Source organism: Rhinoderma darwinii, chromosome 2, assembly GCF_050947455.1.
Source record: "Rhinoderma darwinii isolate aRhiDar2 chromosome 2, aRhiDar2.hap1, whole genome shotgun sequence".
NCBI lineage: Eukaryota > Metazoa > Chordata > Amphibia > Anura > Rhinodermatidae > Rhinoderma > Rhinoderma darwinii.
Window position 1 is genome coordinate 38,000,537 of NC_134688.1, and position 17,332 is coordinate 38,017,868.

At 41.1% G+C, this 17,332-nt stretch overlaps 1 protein-coding gene across 7 annotated transcripts in view; it reads left to right on the forward strand.

Annotated features, from left to right (window-relative positions):
- DYNC2H1 (dynein cytoplasmic 2 heavy chain 1) overlaps positions 1 to 17,332 on the forward strand; it is a 372,805-nt gene that overhangs the window by 253,961 nt on the left and 101,512 nt on the right. For all 7 annotated transcript variants that reach the window (XR_012881305.1, XM_075851543.1, XM_075851542.1 and 4 more), the window contains one exon: positions 6,492 to 6,608. Coding sequence is in view for 6 of the 7 variants with exons in the window: in XM_075851543.1 (XP_075707658.1) it covers positions 6,492 to 6,608 (117 nt within the window). In the remaining variant the exon portion in view is untranslated. The remainder of the gene's footprint in view (positions 1 to 6,491; positions 6,609 to 17,332) is intronic.

Consider the following 17,332-nt stretch of genomic DNA (forward strand, 5'->3'; position numbering starts at 1 on the left):
ATCTACAACACAACACAATGACATACAATTTTGAATAGGTTTGCAAATATTTAAAAGCGTTTTCTGGGATTTTACATTGATGGCTTATACTTAAAGGGGTTTTCCAGGAGTTTGATATTTATGATCGGTCATAAATATTAGATCGGTGGGGATCCAACTGCCAGCACCCCCCCCCCCCACCCACTGATCATCTAATTAAAGGAGCTGCGGACTATTGTTTACCAGGCACAGCTCTGGACATTCGGTTATGGCTGTGCCTGGTACTGTATCTCTTTGAACCACCGTTTTATTCAAGTAAATTGGACTGAGCTGCAGTACCAGGTGTAGCCACTACCAAATATACAGAGCTGGGCTTGGTAAACAATGAAGCAGCCGCAACACTTGCTGAAGCTTCGCTTCCTTTTCAATCAGCTGATTGTGGGGTTGCCAGAAGTCGGACCCCCACCAATCTGATATTTATCTATATTTAGGATAGGTCAGCAATATCAAAGTCCTGGAAAACCCCTCTAAGTGAACTGGTCTGAGCTACAGTACTAGACACATCACTGTTTCAAGCTCTTTTTTTTTTAATAGATGGGGGCCAGGCACAGCCACCGGTACAAACTAGTTGCTGTGTCTGTGTGAACAATAAAGGGGGCTCTTCATTGTGCTGATCGGTGGGGGTTCCAGGAGTGCCAGAGGTCTTCTCACATGTACCTGTGACATATCAGAAGATCGTTTTGTCTGGATTTCCCTTTTAACAGGGTATTCAGACGATATCTGTAGGATTCATCATTAATGTCTGATAGGTGGGGGATCTCGTCTCACCCCTGTGACATCTACCTATATAGAGAACGGGGTCCCGTGACACTCGTTCTGCAATCCAAAGTGACCAATGACCGCTGAAAAATAAAGAAGAACCACCTCTAAATCTGCGCAGACACCATTAATATCTATGGTCAAAATACCTCTTCAAGGGAACTTTTCATGTCCGACCTTTACTGTTTATTAACGATCGAGGGGGGATTAAAGAGTGCGATCTGTGGTTTTGTGGCTTTTCCCCACCATTAAAAATGGAAGAAAGTCATATTGAAAATCATGTGTAGAAACCATTGTTACTTTAAAATCGCGTCCACTTGTCAAAGCGAGAAAACACATGGGCAAACCGTCTTCTCTTCAGAGAATTGTACCACTGCTGCCCACGTGTGATCCCGACCTTCCGGCCCGCGCCATTACTGTGCCTGTGATGTGTGACTTGTGAATTCTGATCCTGACCAATATTTAACGCTCGGTATCCGGGGAATATAAGATTGGAGCTCCAACTGTTTAATATTCCGCCGCTGTTTTCCCGTTGGATCGCTGCTTTGTATCACAGCAGCTCAAGGCTCTTTTCTCTATATGTGGAGTTCGCAGCCTTCCGGTCTGTCTGTGATCGCATGACAAAGGAGGGTCAAATATTTATTTTGCCGTCATCATTTATTAACCCATTGCTAATTGCGCTGTTTGTAGTATGAAAAATAGCATGGTTCATTTTGTTATTAAAGCTGGGAAGTAATTTCATGGTTGGCTGGGAAAAGGCACATGAATAGCGAGGAGCCCTAGAATCTTCACTTGGGCTAGCACTTAATTAGAACCATCTGTCAAGTGACAAGAGCCGGAGCTTTCTTCTCTGACTATGCTAGGCTTTGTGTATTCACCGTACGAGTATTTATTATCAAGTAGATAGTTTAGGCCGGGTTCCCACGTAGCGTAAAAACCGCAGCGTAAACGTTAATAAATTGACCTGCGGTGCGGAATTTAATTCCACAGCATGTCAATCTATTCTGCGTTTTTGTTGATTTTCTGTTGCGGGTTTTTCCCATTGAATTTAATGGGGCTGCAGAACCCGCAACAGAATGCCAAGTGTTGTGAATTTTGCGGCTTATTCTCAACGATTACGCCGCAAAAAGTACGGAAAAAAATGAAAATCTGACTTACCCAGAACACTCTCCTCCTTCCTGCAGTCCAGACTCCTAGGATGATGTTGCCAATCACAGGCTGCAACGTCATCCGGGGAGGCCGAAGCGGACGTCCCAGGAGGGAGGGGGGTAAGTATGAACAAATTGAACCGCTTTGTTCTGCAGTGGAAATTCTGTCCGAACAATATAGTGCGATTTTTCAGACGGAATGTACTGCGGGTTCCGGGTCGGATATGCTGCATGGTTTTTATGCAGCGTATCCGTCCTGTGGGAACCCGACCTTTTATGTTTTTTCTTATGTTAAATGTGAATTGCTCATTTCAAGAAAATTGCAGTATTAACAAATATGAGAGATAATAATGTACCTCCAGCTTTTTACAATCTGTGTATTTTGTGGACTGGTTCTGTAAAATTTCATATATTTGTGTGTATATATGTATAATTTTTATTTTATTTATTTTTTAAGGGGTTGACCGTATTTTACAATCCCCTTTTTGGAGGTTCCCCCCCTAAATAGGCTAATCACAGTGTGCACCACTGTTGGGAGTCTCAGTGATCACCAGTAATCTGTGGGTAAAACTGTCAGAAAGTGTTTTGTTCCCCTACAGTGCCACCACAGGGGAAATGAAGCATTACACAGTTCCTACACAGTTCTTATTTAAATTAATTGGCTGTTTTCATGCATGGATATACTGAGGGACACTCTTTGTAGCCATTATCTGCTTTGGCTAATTGATGACGGTCACGCTATAGGAACCACCCTTAATGACTTTATTTTCTGTTGCATATGATCCATAGAGTGACCCTTGCAGCATTGAGCTAAGATACACTCTGTCTTGCTTTGCCTGGCACCTGCCGCTTTCTGTAAGTGTCGTCCACCCACATCACGTTGACTTTGCCAGCAGATTATGTCACTCCTCAGAGGATGAAATCACTGCGGTTCCTGATACCCACTGCCTGAGTGCCTTTCTCTAGACCTAATTTACTGTATTCTTGGATGACCTGGTTATGACCTTTTGTTGTTTCTACCCTCTCCCTGGCTGTGACCTCTTCGTTGCTGATCTACGATCCTGACATTTGGCTACATTTGTGACTTTGTCCCTTGCCTGCTCCCATCTGACCTTTTTGGCTCTGGCTTTGTCATCGACCTCAGCTGATTTTTTTGTAGAGCAGTTACCACTGATCTGATACTGTCCTGAGGACCGCTACCTAAGGGAAGTACCCATTCTGTTCTATTCAGTACCAGAATTCTCTGAGTCGTGCCAAAGGGGTTTAACCTCTATATAGTGATCTTTTATTCTGAAAATTAGTGGTGGTCCGAGATTCAGACTTCACAAATGTGATCTTCCCACTTGCATCTATGACTTATCCATAATTTTTATTGAATTTTAACTCCTCAGGATAAGAACAATTTTAGCCTTGATGACAATTTTTTGGGGCTGCTGCTGTGTATTACTGCCGTTGCCCCGCTCCTGATTGCGCAGACATAGTGGCATCGCCTGCATGATTAGCGTGTGTATGCTTGGCGTAATGCGTCCACAGCCTGCTGCTTATAACAGGCAAACTCCTCGTGTCCTGTACTAGTTAAGTAAAGATGAGTTTACCTGTACTGCATATTGATAAGTCCTCGGTAAAGATACATTTGCATGTTATACATTTACGACCGTTAATTGTGAGGATATTAGTTGTCAACAAGGAATTCTGGGACCATAAAAACGTAAAAAGAAAATATAAATACACATAAATACAGGGTGACATTTAAAGCTAAAAGGAGTAAACAAATAAACTCGGAGAACGGTCTCAATAAATTGTGCAGTATACAGTCGTTCAAGATGCAATCTACTGGCACGGTATTTATAATTATGCAGCTAAATCAATGTTAAGGGGCAAGTCTGAAAACCGTAGCAAAAATATAAATATCTTCATTTTATCTCCAAGCTCCTCTCATTTTGCCTAAATAGTAATGTACTAGTACTAGTACTTCCAAATAGCTTGAAATGGTTTGCCAGTTTCAGCAAATAAACCTGGCTGCAGTCACCACTAGGGGGAGCTTGGAAGCCTATGGCATACTGTTACATAATATGATTGATCTCCACAGTATTTACATTTCTGATATCAAAATATAAAAATATTATACACCATTTTATATAAGGAAATGGGAACAAGAACTCCGCAAATATTTCACAGACCAACAAATGAAATAAATACTAAAAAACTCACACTTCTTCCCAATCTCGACAAAAAAAAAGAGCTTAAATGGGTTGTCTCAGAATTCATAGAAAAAAAAGATGATCAGACGCAATATAGTGCATGACAATCTCTAACAACGCTAGAACCAGCCCTGTATCTTACATGGATCCAGAGATCTTCTCATTCATTACTCCAATTGCTGTACTAGATTTTCTTCAGACTGGCTGCTCAGGGGGTGTGTCCTTTCTACTGCAGATCCTCCCCCTTCCTGTCATAGCTTGTATAGGCAGATCGTTCTTTTTCACTGCCTCTTCCTCCCCTCTAGGAGATGCTTCACAAATGCCCCCATTACATGTCTTTTTAGAGGGAGAGCCCAGCCCTATATAACTGAAGAAGAGGGAGAGCCTGCAGCTTACCACAGTGAGAGATTGAGCAGGAGAGGGGAGAACCCAGACTTCTATAACTGAAAAAGAGGGAGAGCCCAGCCCTATATAACTGAAGAAGAGGAAGAGCCGGCAGCTTACACACAGTGGGAGGATGAATAGGAGAGGGGAGAGCTCTACGCTGTATGTAAGCAGTGCTGTATGCCGGCTCTCTCTTCATCTAAGCAAACTGCTGGCTCTCCTGCGTGTTTCTTACTGTGTGAGTCTCCATTCACACTACAAGTTGTGTTCCTGAATAAAAGCCTTTTCTTCTTTACTGACAAGCAGAGAAGACATTTTCTTTTGGCTGTTGAAAGTTCGAGAGTAAAACAGAGCATGAGCGTCCACATCGGAGGAAGTTCACATTACTATACAGATTAAACACCAGTGGGCACCATTATAATGAAGTAAAGGGAAAATCTCCTACATTTCACATACTTGTATATCATAGTTGGGAGGTGGGAGTATAGATTGGGCTCACGGGCTGAGCCCGCTCTATATGCCGCAAACGACCGGGATCAGAGAGAACTTCCATCTAGGATGTTTAAGCGCTTAAATGTCGTGGCCAATAGCATCCACGGTATCTAAGCCATTACCCAGAGCGCCCCCCCCTCGGTCACCTGATCACATCCCAGTGCAACGCAATCACATGGTGCCAATGGTTGTCTTGGAAACCTGGATTGCCAAGACAGCAAAAACACAATACACTGCAATATACATAAGTATTGCAGTGTATTGTGCAAACTATCACGTGTTCAGAGGCTATAGTCTGCAGAGATTATATGTTCTACTTGTTGTCCTTGCCATGTTATACTTCACTCTTTTACTTCTACACTCCTCTTGTTTGCCTTTGGACCTGTTTACATCCGCATCGGAGGCTCTGTTGGGAACCTCCATCGCAGATTCCACAGAAAATACCGAAAAAACAATAGCGCAGTATTGTTTCTGGTAAATCCACGGACACCCCGACGGAAACCTGATGGAATCCATTTAAGTCAAATGATTCTGTTGGGCACCGGTTGTTTCTGTTGCTCTACGGAGCCTGCACTTCTGACGAAACATAACAACAGAATGCCGAACGCAGATGTGAACAGGGTCTAACCCTAACTTTCCTGGAAAAAAAAAACATAAAAAAATCAAATGGAGCTCCGTCCCATATAAAGATATTTCAAGAGACAAATCAAGTTGGTCAGGTGTTTTTGTTTCTTTCCCATAGTTTTTTTGGCATATTTAATGAATTATTTATGTTGCTTATATAGCACCAACATATTCCAACATCTAGATTGTGGGTCTTACAATCTAGATTCCCTATCTTTATGGGGTTTTTTTTAAATTTATATGCAGCATAAAACCCATTTAGGGCTAGTTTACACTTCAGATTTTGCATGGCCTGTCCCGCTGCAAAATCCGCTGCGGAACAATTCCTGCTAACGGCAGGAAGATTCCCCCCTCCCATTGACATCAATAGGAGGTTCGGTGAAATCCACCTGAAACTAGAGCAGGACGCTTCTTTTTTCCGCTGGCTGAAATAATCAGCTAGCGAGAAAATTAAGCGTCCGACTCCCATTGAAATTAATGGATTCCGCCGCAAAATTGCTCTGTGTGAACATACCCTTTATGTGAACTTTTCGATGTCTATGTGTTGATAATAATCAGATATTGTTGTGTTTTAAATAAAGTAATAAAATAAACGGAAACATAAAAGACAAAAAAAAAAGTAATGATGATACATTAGAGATCATAGGTTTTAGATTAAATTACTGGAGATGTTGACTAACTATTGACCCAATGATAGAACTCGTACTTCCAGGTTCTTCTCAAAAGGTTACCTTGTAAGTATTTGAGGTCATACGTGTACGTCTTCTCTGATATGTTCAGAATTGTTCTATAAAAATCTTTATTACGGAACCTTAAACAACATGTTCATCTTTCTCCTATGTAGGTGATATCACAGTTGAGGATCCTAAGTCGATCAGTAACTGCCGGCTCGAAGTTTGACAGAGAGTTGTGGTCCAATGAGCTGTCTCCTGTCCTTAATCTGTGGAAGAAACTTAACCAGGTAAAGTCTTAGATTGTACATGTGAGGGCCCATGTCATGGATAGATTCATGTAAAAATGATGGATTGTTATACAGAATGGAGGAAAGCTTATGTGTGTCTTCACCTAGTCTACACAGTAAGAGCTATTATCTCCTCCATTATTGCAATTGATCCACTTATTGGTTATATAGATCACGGACTTAAAATTGTAAAAGGAAATGGTCATTTTTTTTAAATAATTTTCCCTAATTTTTTTATGAGAATGCAAAAGTTTTTGAGCAAGACAATGATCAGCTGGACTGGTTGTGACTTCGAGAGAAAGCAGTAATGCTGAGGCTCTATTCCCATCATTTTTTTGGCCTACATTTTGTACCTACAGACTTCTGTTGTGCTGATATAATCCAAAAGTATATCCCTTTGGCATATGTCTGACAGGTTTATGTCTATGGCGTATGTTTACAGCAGGTAAAAAAAGTGAACAGAATTTCACTAAAATAATTTTTTTTTACCTGTCAAACAGATGTTAACCCCTTTAGGACACAGATGATTTTTTCAAACCTGACATGTGTCACTTTATGTGGTAATAACTCCGAAACGCTTTTACCTATCCAAGCGATTCTGAGATTGTTTTCTCGTGACATATTGTACTTTATGTTAGTGAAAAAATTTGGTCGATAAATTCAATATTTATTTGTGAAAAACTTCAAATTTTAGCAAAAATTAGCATTTTTCTAAATTTAAATGTATTTGCTTGTGAAACCGATAGTAATGCCACACAAAATAGTTACTAGTTAACATCCCCCATATGTCTACTTTTTCTAGGACGTTACGAGGCTTAGAACTTAAGCAGCAATTTCTCACATTTTCAAGAAAATTTTAAAAGGCTATTTTTTATGGACCAGTTCAGTTCTGAAGTGGCTTTGAGGGCCTTATATATTAGAAAGTCCCCATAAATCACCCCATTTTGAAAACTGCACCCCTCAAGGTATTCAAAACCACATTCAGAAAGTATTTTAACCCTTTAGGCGTTTCACAGGAATTAAGGCAAAGTAGAAGTGAAATTTACAAATTTCATTTTTTTTGCCGAAATTCATTTGTAAAAAAAAAAAAAAAGAAGGTTACAGAAGGTTTTACCAGAGAAACGCAACTCAATATTTATTGCCCAGATTATGCAGATTTTAGAAATATCCAACATGTGCCCCTAGTGTCCTAATGGACTGAAACACCGGCCTCAGAAGCAAAGGAGCACCTAGAGGATTTTGGAGCCTCCTTTTTTTAGGAATATATTTTAGGCACCATGTCAGGTTTGAGGAGGTCTTGTGGTACCAAAACAGTCGAAACCCCCAAAAAGTGACCCCATTTTGGAAACTACACCCCTCAAGGCATTTTTCTAGGGGTATAGTTAGCATATTGACCCCACAGTTTTTTTCAGAATTTAGTGGAATTAGTCTGTGAAGAAGGAAATCACCTATTTTTCTGTGGAAACATAGAATTTTTTCATTTTTACAAGGAATAAAGGAGAAAAAGCCGCCCAACATTTGTAAAGCAATTTCTCCCGATTACGGCAATACCCCATATGTGGTCGTAAACTGATGTTTGGACCCACAGCAAGGCTCAGGAGGGAGGGAGCGCCTTTTGGATTTTGGAGCGCAGATTTTGCTGGATTGGTTTTCAGTGCCATGTCGGGTTTGCAACGCCCCGGAGGGACCAAAACAGTGGAAACCCCCCAAAAGTCACCCTATTTTGGAATCTACACCCCTCAAGGAATTTTTCTAGGGGTATAGTGAGCATTTTGGCCCCTCAGGATCTTTTTTAGAGCTAAGGTGACCAAAAAACAGCGATTTTGGCGCTTTAAATTCTTTATTTATTACAGCGTTCACCGTACGCAATAAATTACGTTTTAATTTATTCTGCCGGTCGGTACGATTACGCCGATACCATATGTGTATAGTTTTTTTTAAGTTTTGCAGCGTTTGCACAATAAAATTAAGTTTCTATAAAATAATTTATTTTCTGGGACACGCTATTCTGAGCCGTAACTTTTTTATTTTTTCGTCAAAAAAGCTGTGGGAGGTCTTGTTGTTTGCGGGACGGGTTTTAGTTTTTATTGGTACCATTTTGGGGTAAATGCGACTTTTTGATCACTTGTTATTCTATATCTTGGGAGGGGTGGTGACCAAAAAATAGCAATGCTGACAGTTTTCCGTTTATTTTGTTTGCGGCGTTTGTCGTGCGGAAAAATGAACATTATAGTTTCATAGTTTTGGCCGTTACGAACGCGGCAATACCAAATATGTGTACTTTTTTTAACGTTTTAATTTTTTCCCTATAATAAATGACTTATTATAGGAAAACAAAACCTTTTTTTTTAACTTTTTTTACTTTTTACACTTTATATTTTTGTTTATTAACTTTTTTTAACTTTTTACACGCTCTTTTTTTGACCTGCAGCTCTGATCGCTGCTAGAATACATTACACTACCTAGGTAGTGTAATGTATTCCAACTGTCAGTGTGACGTCACAGTCACTCTGACAGTTGGTCTACGAGGATCAGCAGAGGCTGATCCTCATAGGCTGACATACATGGCAGACCCGGGGGCCGTTGCCTGGCCCCCGGGTGCCATCACAAGCATCAGAAGCCCCCACGATTGCATGGGGGCTGCTGATGCGCTACAAACCCGCTACATGCGGAGATCGCAATCGAGCCCCGCATGTAACGGGTTAATTGCCAAAATCAGCCGCGATGAGCCGCTGATCGGCAACACTGGAGAGTGTCAGCTGTCGGGGACAGCTGATCTCCAAGTTCCCGATGCACACTGTCGCCGACAGTGTGCATCGGGAACGACACAGTGACTTCCTGTCACTCTGACAGGAAGCCTATCAGGACCAGCCGAAGGTTGGTCCTGATGGGCTTCCGTCCATGGCAGACCCGGAAGCCATTGTTTGGCTTCCGTTTGCCATACTAACTATCGGCAGACCCCGCGATTTCGGACGGGGGTCTGCCGATATGCTAGAAACCCCTAAAATTCGGCGATTGCACCCGATCGCCGAATTTAAGGAGTTAATTCGCCGAAATAGCGGCAAAGGACCACTGGCCGGCAAGAGGGGAGTGTCAGCTGTCGGCGACAGCTGACCTCCCGGTGCACACTGTCGCCGACCAGTGTGCACTGGGAAAAACTCAGTAACTATACGTCCTCGTGCGGGACGTAACCTCCCGCAACGACGGACAGTTACGTCCTGGTGCGAGTAGGGGTTAAAGAGGTTGTCCACTTTCTGAAAACTGATGACCTATCCACCGGATAGGTCATCAGTATATGATCGGTACGTGTGCGACACCTGGACCTTGCACTGATCCGGCACTCCGGTTGCCTCCGGGCGCCGGACGATGTTGTCGGAAGCAGATGGCTCCGGTCAAAGTATAGTGGTCGAGCTGCAGTATTGCAGCTCTGCTCCTATTCAAGTGAATAGGGGCAGAGCTGCAGTTCCGCCGAACAGCTGCTATGCAGTGGTCAGAGCCATCTGCTTCCGGCTCCAACCACTGCATACCCTTCCAAACATCCGGTGCACAGAGGCAGCCGGAGTTGCGGATCGGTGTGGGGTCTGGGTGTAGGAAAAGCACCGATTATATACCGGTGGATAGGTCATCAGTTTTCAGAAAGTGGAAAACCACTTTAAGTTATCTCAACTGGTATTGATGGATCTGTCCAAAAAATAATCGGGTATGTTTGACGTATGGCAAATCTGGGATGTGAACCTAGTCTAAGTGCGGCAATTTAACGTGTAACTATTAAGGTTTTTTTTTTATGGTGTTGTTTTTTTATTTTTATAAAACATTTGTTGTTCGGGGTTGTTCCTTTGTTTGTTTGCTACACAAAATCAATTCCTTGTTCCGTTAGACATTTAATTGGAAAAATCTTAGTTGCCCAGTGCTGACACAAATGGCCTGTATGTACTAATGCTAATAGACCGTGTAAACTTAGACCAGGCAGTCACAAGATGCAGCAAGTTTATCACAGTGGTGCATGCTGTATGATAATTTTGGTCCATCTTGCATGACCTGTTAGACAATTTTCTCCTCTTTTGCCACCTTTGATTTGACTAATTTTGCGCCAGAATTTTGTGCTTGTTTTTTGGTGCATTTAAGCCATGCCCCTTTCCAGTAGAGCATTACCATTTCCCACTAAACCACACCCCTTTTTAGAGCCTTTTTAAAAAGCGTCTAGTATGATTGAAACATCAAAATTGTGCCAATTTGCGCCAAAATTTGGCACATTGTTCGACACATTCTAGACCCAGACACAGTAGTAAATCTGCCCTAGTGTATTTATGATCATTTACATTAAAAGAGCATTTCTGGGTAATATTGGGGGCATTCCTTGATTTAGGATTCAAATGTTAGTAAGTGATAAGGGGGGAAATATTGTTGCTATGGACCGTATTGATTACTCCAATATGGTCCATAGTCTGGATGATACTTCAATTTATTCCATTTTAGAAAAAAATCCCACTGACTCGTTCCTTCCTCAATTACATGCTTTATCTAAAGTGAAGCGAAATAATCTGATTACACAGGACGAATTTAAACGCATCTTTAACCCTAATCCTGCTTTGGCAACTTTCTATGCACTCCCAAAAATTCATAATGCTACATGTCCAGTACCTGGTAGACCTATTGTTTCTGGGAATGATAATTTGACACAAGGAATTAGCACATATGTCGATGAAATCCTTTCACCGTTTGTAACCACATTACCCTCTTTTTTGAGGGACACCAGGGACACTGTCGCCAGGATAAATGGGATCAATGTAGACCGTAGCGGTGGTTTCAGGCTAAGATGAGGCTCCTGCAGTAGACAAACTAGGGTAACACAGCAACGCTCAGGCAATGATTGAGAGGGCAGAGCCCCTTTTATAGTCCAGAGGCATTCTGGGCTAATTGCAGCTATTCTGCAAATGTGCGCGTACTGCTTCCGGCTGTTAGTCCCGGGTGTCCGCTGTCTATTACAGCCGACACCCGCAGCATGTGGAGCGCACTCACCCAACCGGACGTAATGGCACGTCTGAGTGCGCGAAGGGGTTAAGACAAATCTTAAGGCAGAAAGACCCACAAACAAGCAACAACTGAAGGCAGAAGCAGTAAAGCATCACAAAGGAGGAAACCCAGCGTTTGGTGATGTCCATGGGTTCCAGACTTCAGGCCGTAAAAAAAAACAAAAACATTTTATTTATGATAATGTTAATTTGTCCAATTACTTTTGAGCCCCTGAAATGTAGAAAAATGGTCGCATTTCCTAAACGTTTCACAGTATATATATATATATTTGTGTGTCTCTGTCTGTCTGTGTGTGTGTGTGTCTGTATGTCTATATGTTTACCTTTTATGTATGAATATTTTCTAGAATGGGTGTATATAAATTTGCCTGTTTGTTAACCCTTTCATGCCGACAATCTGTATATTCACGTCCTTTTCGCACATACCACGTACAGCCAGGGCGTGAATATACAGATCACTGTTCCAGCCAGCATAGCGCTGTGAAAAGCGCTCAGACGCCGGCTGTGTCAGTGTCCCCGGCTCCCCAGCAACCTGTTCTCTGACAGCCGAACCGATTGGTTTGGCTGCAGAGAATATGATCACCGTCATTAACCTCTTACTGACCGCCCACTGTAAATTCACGTCGGCACTTGCTGGGCTCTGTGCAGAGCCGACGTGAATTCACAGTGGGTGTTAAAAGAGCGATCCGGGTGTCTCAGAGTATCACTGACACCCGGATCGCGCTGTTATCCCCTGCCTCTGGTCCTGGAGACATGACCGGGACCTGATTGGTTCAGGCCCCGATCATGTGATCGCAGGGAAAGTTTGTTGTAGCAACAAACTGGAAAGTTTGTTGCTACAACAAACTTTCCCGGGGACCGATTGCGGGTGCTGCCGTCAGTTGCATGGCAAAACCGGAGGTCATACAACAGCCTCCGGTCTGCCATTCACGGAAGCCTATGAGGACCAGCTGGTCCTCATAGGCTTCCTGTCAGTGTGACTGTCAACGTCACACTGACAGTTTAGAACACGTTACACTACCTAGGTAGTGTAATGTGTTATAGCAGCCATCAGTGCTGCAGGTCTTCAAGTAAAAAAAAAAAAAAGTAATAAAAATGTTTTATAAAAGTGTAAAAACAAGTTATAATTTACAAAAACAAAAAATGCTTTTTTTCCTATAATAAGTCTTTTATTATAGGAAAAAAAAAAAACGTTAAAGTACATATATTTGGTATCACCGCGTTCGTAACACCCCCAACTATAAAACTATAATATTATTTTTCCCGCACAGTGAACACCGCAAAAAATCATTTAAAAAAGTCACTATTTTTTTGTCATCACCCCTCCCAAAATATAGAATAAAAAGTGATCAAAAATTTGCATGTACCCCAAAATAATACCAATAAAAACTACAACCCGTCCCACAAAAAACAAGCCCTTACACAGCTTTTTTGACTGAAAAATAAAAAAAATTACGGCTCTTAGAATATGGTTACACAAAAAAGAAATTATTTTATAGAAAAGTGATTTTATTGCGCAAACTCCACAAAACATAAAAAAATGATATACATATGGTATCGCCGTAATCGTACCGTGATTACTGTAAAAAAAAGGACGAAAAACATTGTCAAAATGTATGTTTTTTTTGTCATTTTGCTAGCCAAAAAATCAAATAAAAAGTGATCAAAAAATCACATGTATCCTAAAATGGTACCAATGAAAACTACAGATTGTATCGGAACAAATAAGCCCTCGCACGGCTCCGGTGGAGAAAAAATAAACAAAAGTTCTGGCGCTCAGAATATAGCAACAGAAATTTTGCCAAAAGCGGATAAGATTGGACACCATTTATCAGTGCGACACCGGCCACACATCTATGAATTCTTTATTTACCCCATTATTATACCCTCTTATTATGCCCTGATGTACTCCGCACAGATTACATACGCCCCCACATTATAAACTGAAATACCAGCAAAACCACAAACAACTACTAGTAAGCAAAATCTGCGCTCCAAAAGCCAAATGGCGCTCCTTCCCTTCTGAGCTCTGCCGTGGGTCCAAACAGCAGTGTATTACCACATATGGGGTATTGCCGTAATCGTGAGAAATAGCTTTACAAGTTTTGGGGCGCTTTTTATTCTTTATTTCTTGTAAAAATTACATTATATTTTTTCTGAAAAAAAGTAGATTTTCATTTTCACAGACATATTCCAATAAATATAGCAAAAAACCTGTCTGGTCAAGATGCTAACTATACCCCTAGATAAATTCCTTGAGGTGTGTAGTTTCCCAAACCACTTTTGGGGAGATTCCACTGTTTTGGCACCACCTCTTCAAACCGGACATGGTGCCTAAAATATATTCTAAAAAAAGGAGACCAGAAAATCCTCTAGGTGCTCCTTTGCTTCTGAGGCCTGTGTTCCAGTCCATTACCACACTAGGGCCACATGTGGGATATTTGTAAAAACTGTAGCATCTGGGCAATAAATATAGAATTGCGTTTCTCTGGTAAAACTTTCTGTTAGAGAAAAAAATGTATTACAAATGACTTTCAGCAAAAAAATGAAATTTGTAAATTTCACCTCTACTTTGCTTTAATTCCTGTGAAACGCCTAAAGGGTTAATAAACTTTCTGAATGCTGTTTTGAATATTTTGAGGGGTGCAGTTTTTAAAATGGGGTGATTTATGGGGTCTATCTAGTACACAAGGCCCTCAAAGCCACTTCAGAACTGGACTGGTCCTTGACAAAATAGCCTTTTGAAATGTTCTTGAAAATGTGAGAAATTGCTGCTAAAGTTCTAAGCCTTGTAACGTGCTAGAAAAATAAAATAATGTTCAAAAAACAATGCAAATATAAAGTAGACATATGTTAATTAGCAACAATTTTGTGTGGTATTACTATCTGTTTTACAAGTAGATTACATTTAAAATTTGAAATATTATAATTTTTGCACATTTTCTTTCAATTTTGGCGTTTTTCACAAATAAGCTATGAATTTATAGACCAAATTTTTTCCACTAACATAAAGTACAATATGTCACGAGAAAACAATCTCTGAATCGCTTGGATAGGCAAAAGCATTCCAGAGTTATTACCACATAAAATGACACGTCAGATTTGAAAAAATGGGGCTGGTCATTGAGGCATCGAGGACCCTTGGTCCTGAAAGGGTTAATGAATCTATATAATGAGTTTCACTTTTTTAATTGAATTACTGAAATAAATTAACTTTTTGGTGATATTCTAATTCATTGAGAAGGACTAGTATGTTCCAGTATGTGTGTGTCTATATATGTGGTTCATTTTTGGTTTGTGGAGGGCAGCAATAGAGAATCCTGCACAGGGCGCCATCCAACCTAAGGCGGGCCCTGCTAGGATTATTATGCATTAGGATATGCACAGCAGCCCTTCTACTCTTTGTGAGTGACAATTGAGGATCTTGACAATAGCATGGAGATTTTGTACAGCTAAGAAAATATTAAATATAATGGGAGTCATTTTTTTTCCCAATCAAAAGTGCATAAAAAAGTACATGCACAGGAGTATGCTTTAGGCTGGGTTCACACGAGCACATTAACGTCCGTAATGGACGGACGTATTTCGGCCGGAAGTCCCGGACCGAACTCAGTGCAGGGAGCCGGGCTCCTAGTATCATAGTTATGTACGACGCTAAGAGTCCCTGCCTCTCCGTGGAACTACTGTCCCGTACTGTAATCATGATTTCAGTACGGGACAGTTGTCCTGCAGAGAGGCAGGGACTCCTAGCGTCGTACATAACTATGATGCTAGGAGCCCGGCTCCCTGCACTGAGTTCGGTCCGGGACTTCCGGCCGAAATCCGTCCGTCCATTACGGACGTTAATGTGCTCGTGTGAACCCAGCCTTAGAGTACAATGAGATTCCTTAATTCCAGCTGTTAACTTTTGTTCAGGTTTTGAGTTTTACTCATCAGGACTGTCTTTCTATTTTAATATTTGATAATCTGGCAAATATCCGGTCCTATTTGATGCCGGATCAAAGTACATTTACTGCATTGTGTTAGTTGCCCTTATGCACAAATGTCCATATTAAAGAGCTAATTGTGGTGTCACTACGATTTTGTATATTTTCTTTCTCGAGTTTACTGTGTTACTGGGAAAATGCCCAATGCTTAAAGAGATTGATTAATACAGCGAAGCGCTTTCAAAGGGTTTTGGAAACCATGAATATTCAGCAAGCAACATCAACTATTTACTCATTGGACTTGTGCCTGGAAAGTGTCTGTAGTCTTATTATTCACTTAGCTGTCTATAATATGAAGCACTATAAATTGAGTATCACAAAGAGAAGATCACTTTTAGCTCTTGGAGAGTTGAGGAAATGACTTTCTGCTCTGAAGCACAGGCAGTACTTAAACGTGTATCAGTGTATGCAAATGGCTCTATTACGTGTGCACATTAGGGCTAATTTACCAACGTGTCACACATAATAGAAGGGCATCGGTACACCTGAAATCATTTCGGAGACATTGCAACTTTTTGGGAATTACATTTTGAATGAATTCCACTATTTATTGATGCCAAAAAAGCTGGAAATAACACAAGCCTAGACCTTTAGCTTTATACTTGAGACCTTTCCATAGCCTGCAACATTTTGAAAAGTATTCACATTGACCAACGTAGAATGTGGCAATTCTAGAACTAATTCTTACTTTTCTCCGCCCTACATCAACTCTTTGTCATATAATGATTGAATAAATCATAGTATAGGGATTGAATAATAAAATAGCATCATATGGTGAGCAAATAAAAACCATTATACAGGGAACTAACAATAGTGCCGTTCATTGAGCGAACAATGCCGCCAAACAGTGAGTGAAGAATACCGTTATTCAGGGAGTGAAGAATAATGCCATTTATTGAGTGAATAATACTGCCATACAATGACAGAAACTACGGTGACCGAATAATTCCCCACAATGACTAAATAACACTGCCATAAAGTATCAACATAGTGTCACACAGGGCTGAATACAGGATTACAGTGCAGATAAAACTCAGCCAAAGACTCAGTAAACCATTAAATACAGTGGGGCACAATTACTGACTGGTGTTTTATACACCTGCCTTAGTTAAAGGCCACTGAACTAAGATACGACCATTTGTTTTTCAGAGCAGCACACCGCTTAGTATATTTGTCGCATCTTCGGCTCTTCACTCATCACAATCCCCCACCATTCAGACATACAAAAAAAAATTACCTCCCCTCACTGCTCCGGTTTTCTCCAGATCCCCTCAAACTCCCACCAGACTCCTACATCAGGTCATGGCACATACAAGGTCTTGGTGCTGGCCAGCTTCAGGTCCTTGTGTGCTGCGTCGCATATGACGTCCCAATGCTGCTTAGCATCAGGGCATTGTATGCGGCGCGGCCTGGTGGGGGCTTGAGGGATCTAGATAAAAGCGGTGGTATGTTTGTATGTATGTATGTATGTGTATATATACAGTGGATATAAAACGTCTACACACCCTTGTTAAAAGGCCAGGCTTTTGTCATGTTACAAAATCAGTCCAAGACGAATCATTTCAGAACTTTTTCCACATTTACTGTCGCCTATAATCTGTACAATTGTATTGAAAAACAAACTGAAATCTTTTAGGGTGGAAAAATAATAATAAAGAACTAAAATAATGTGGTTGCATACATTTTCACACCCTTAAACTAATAC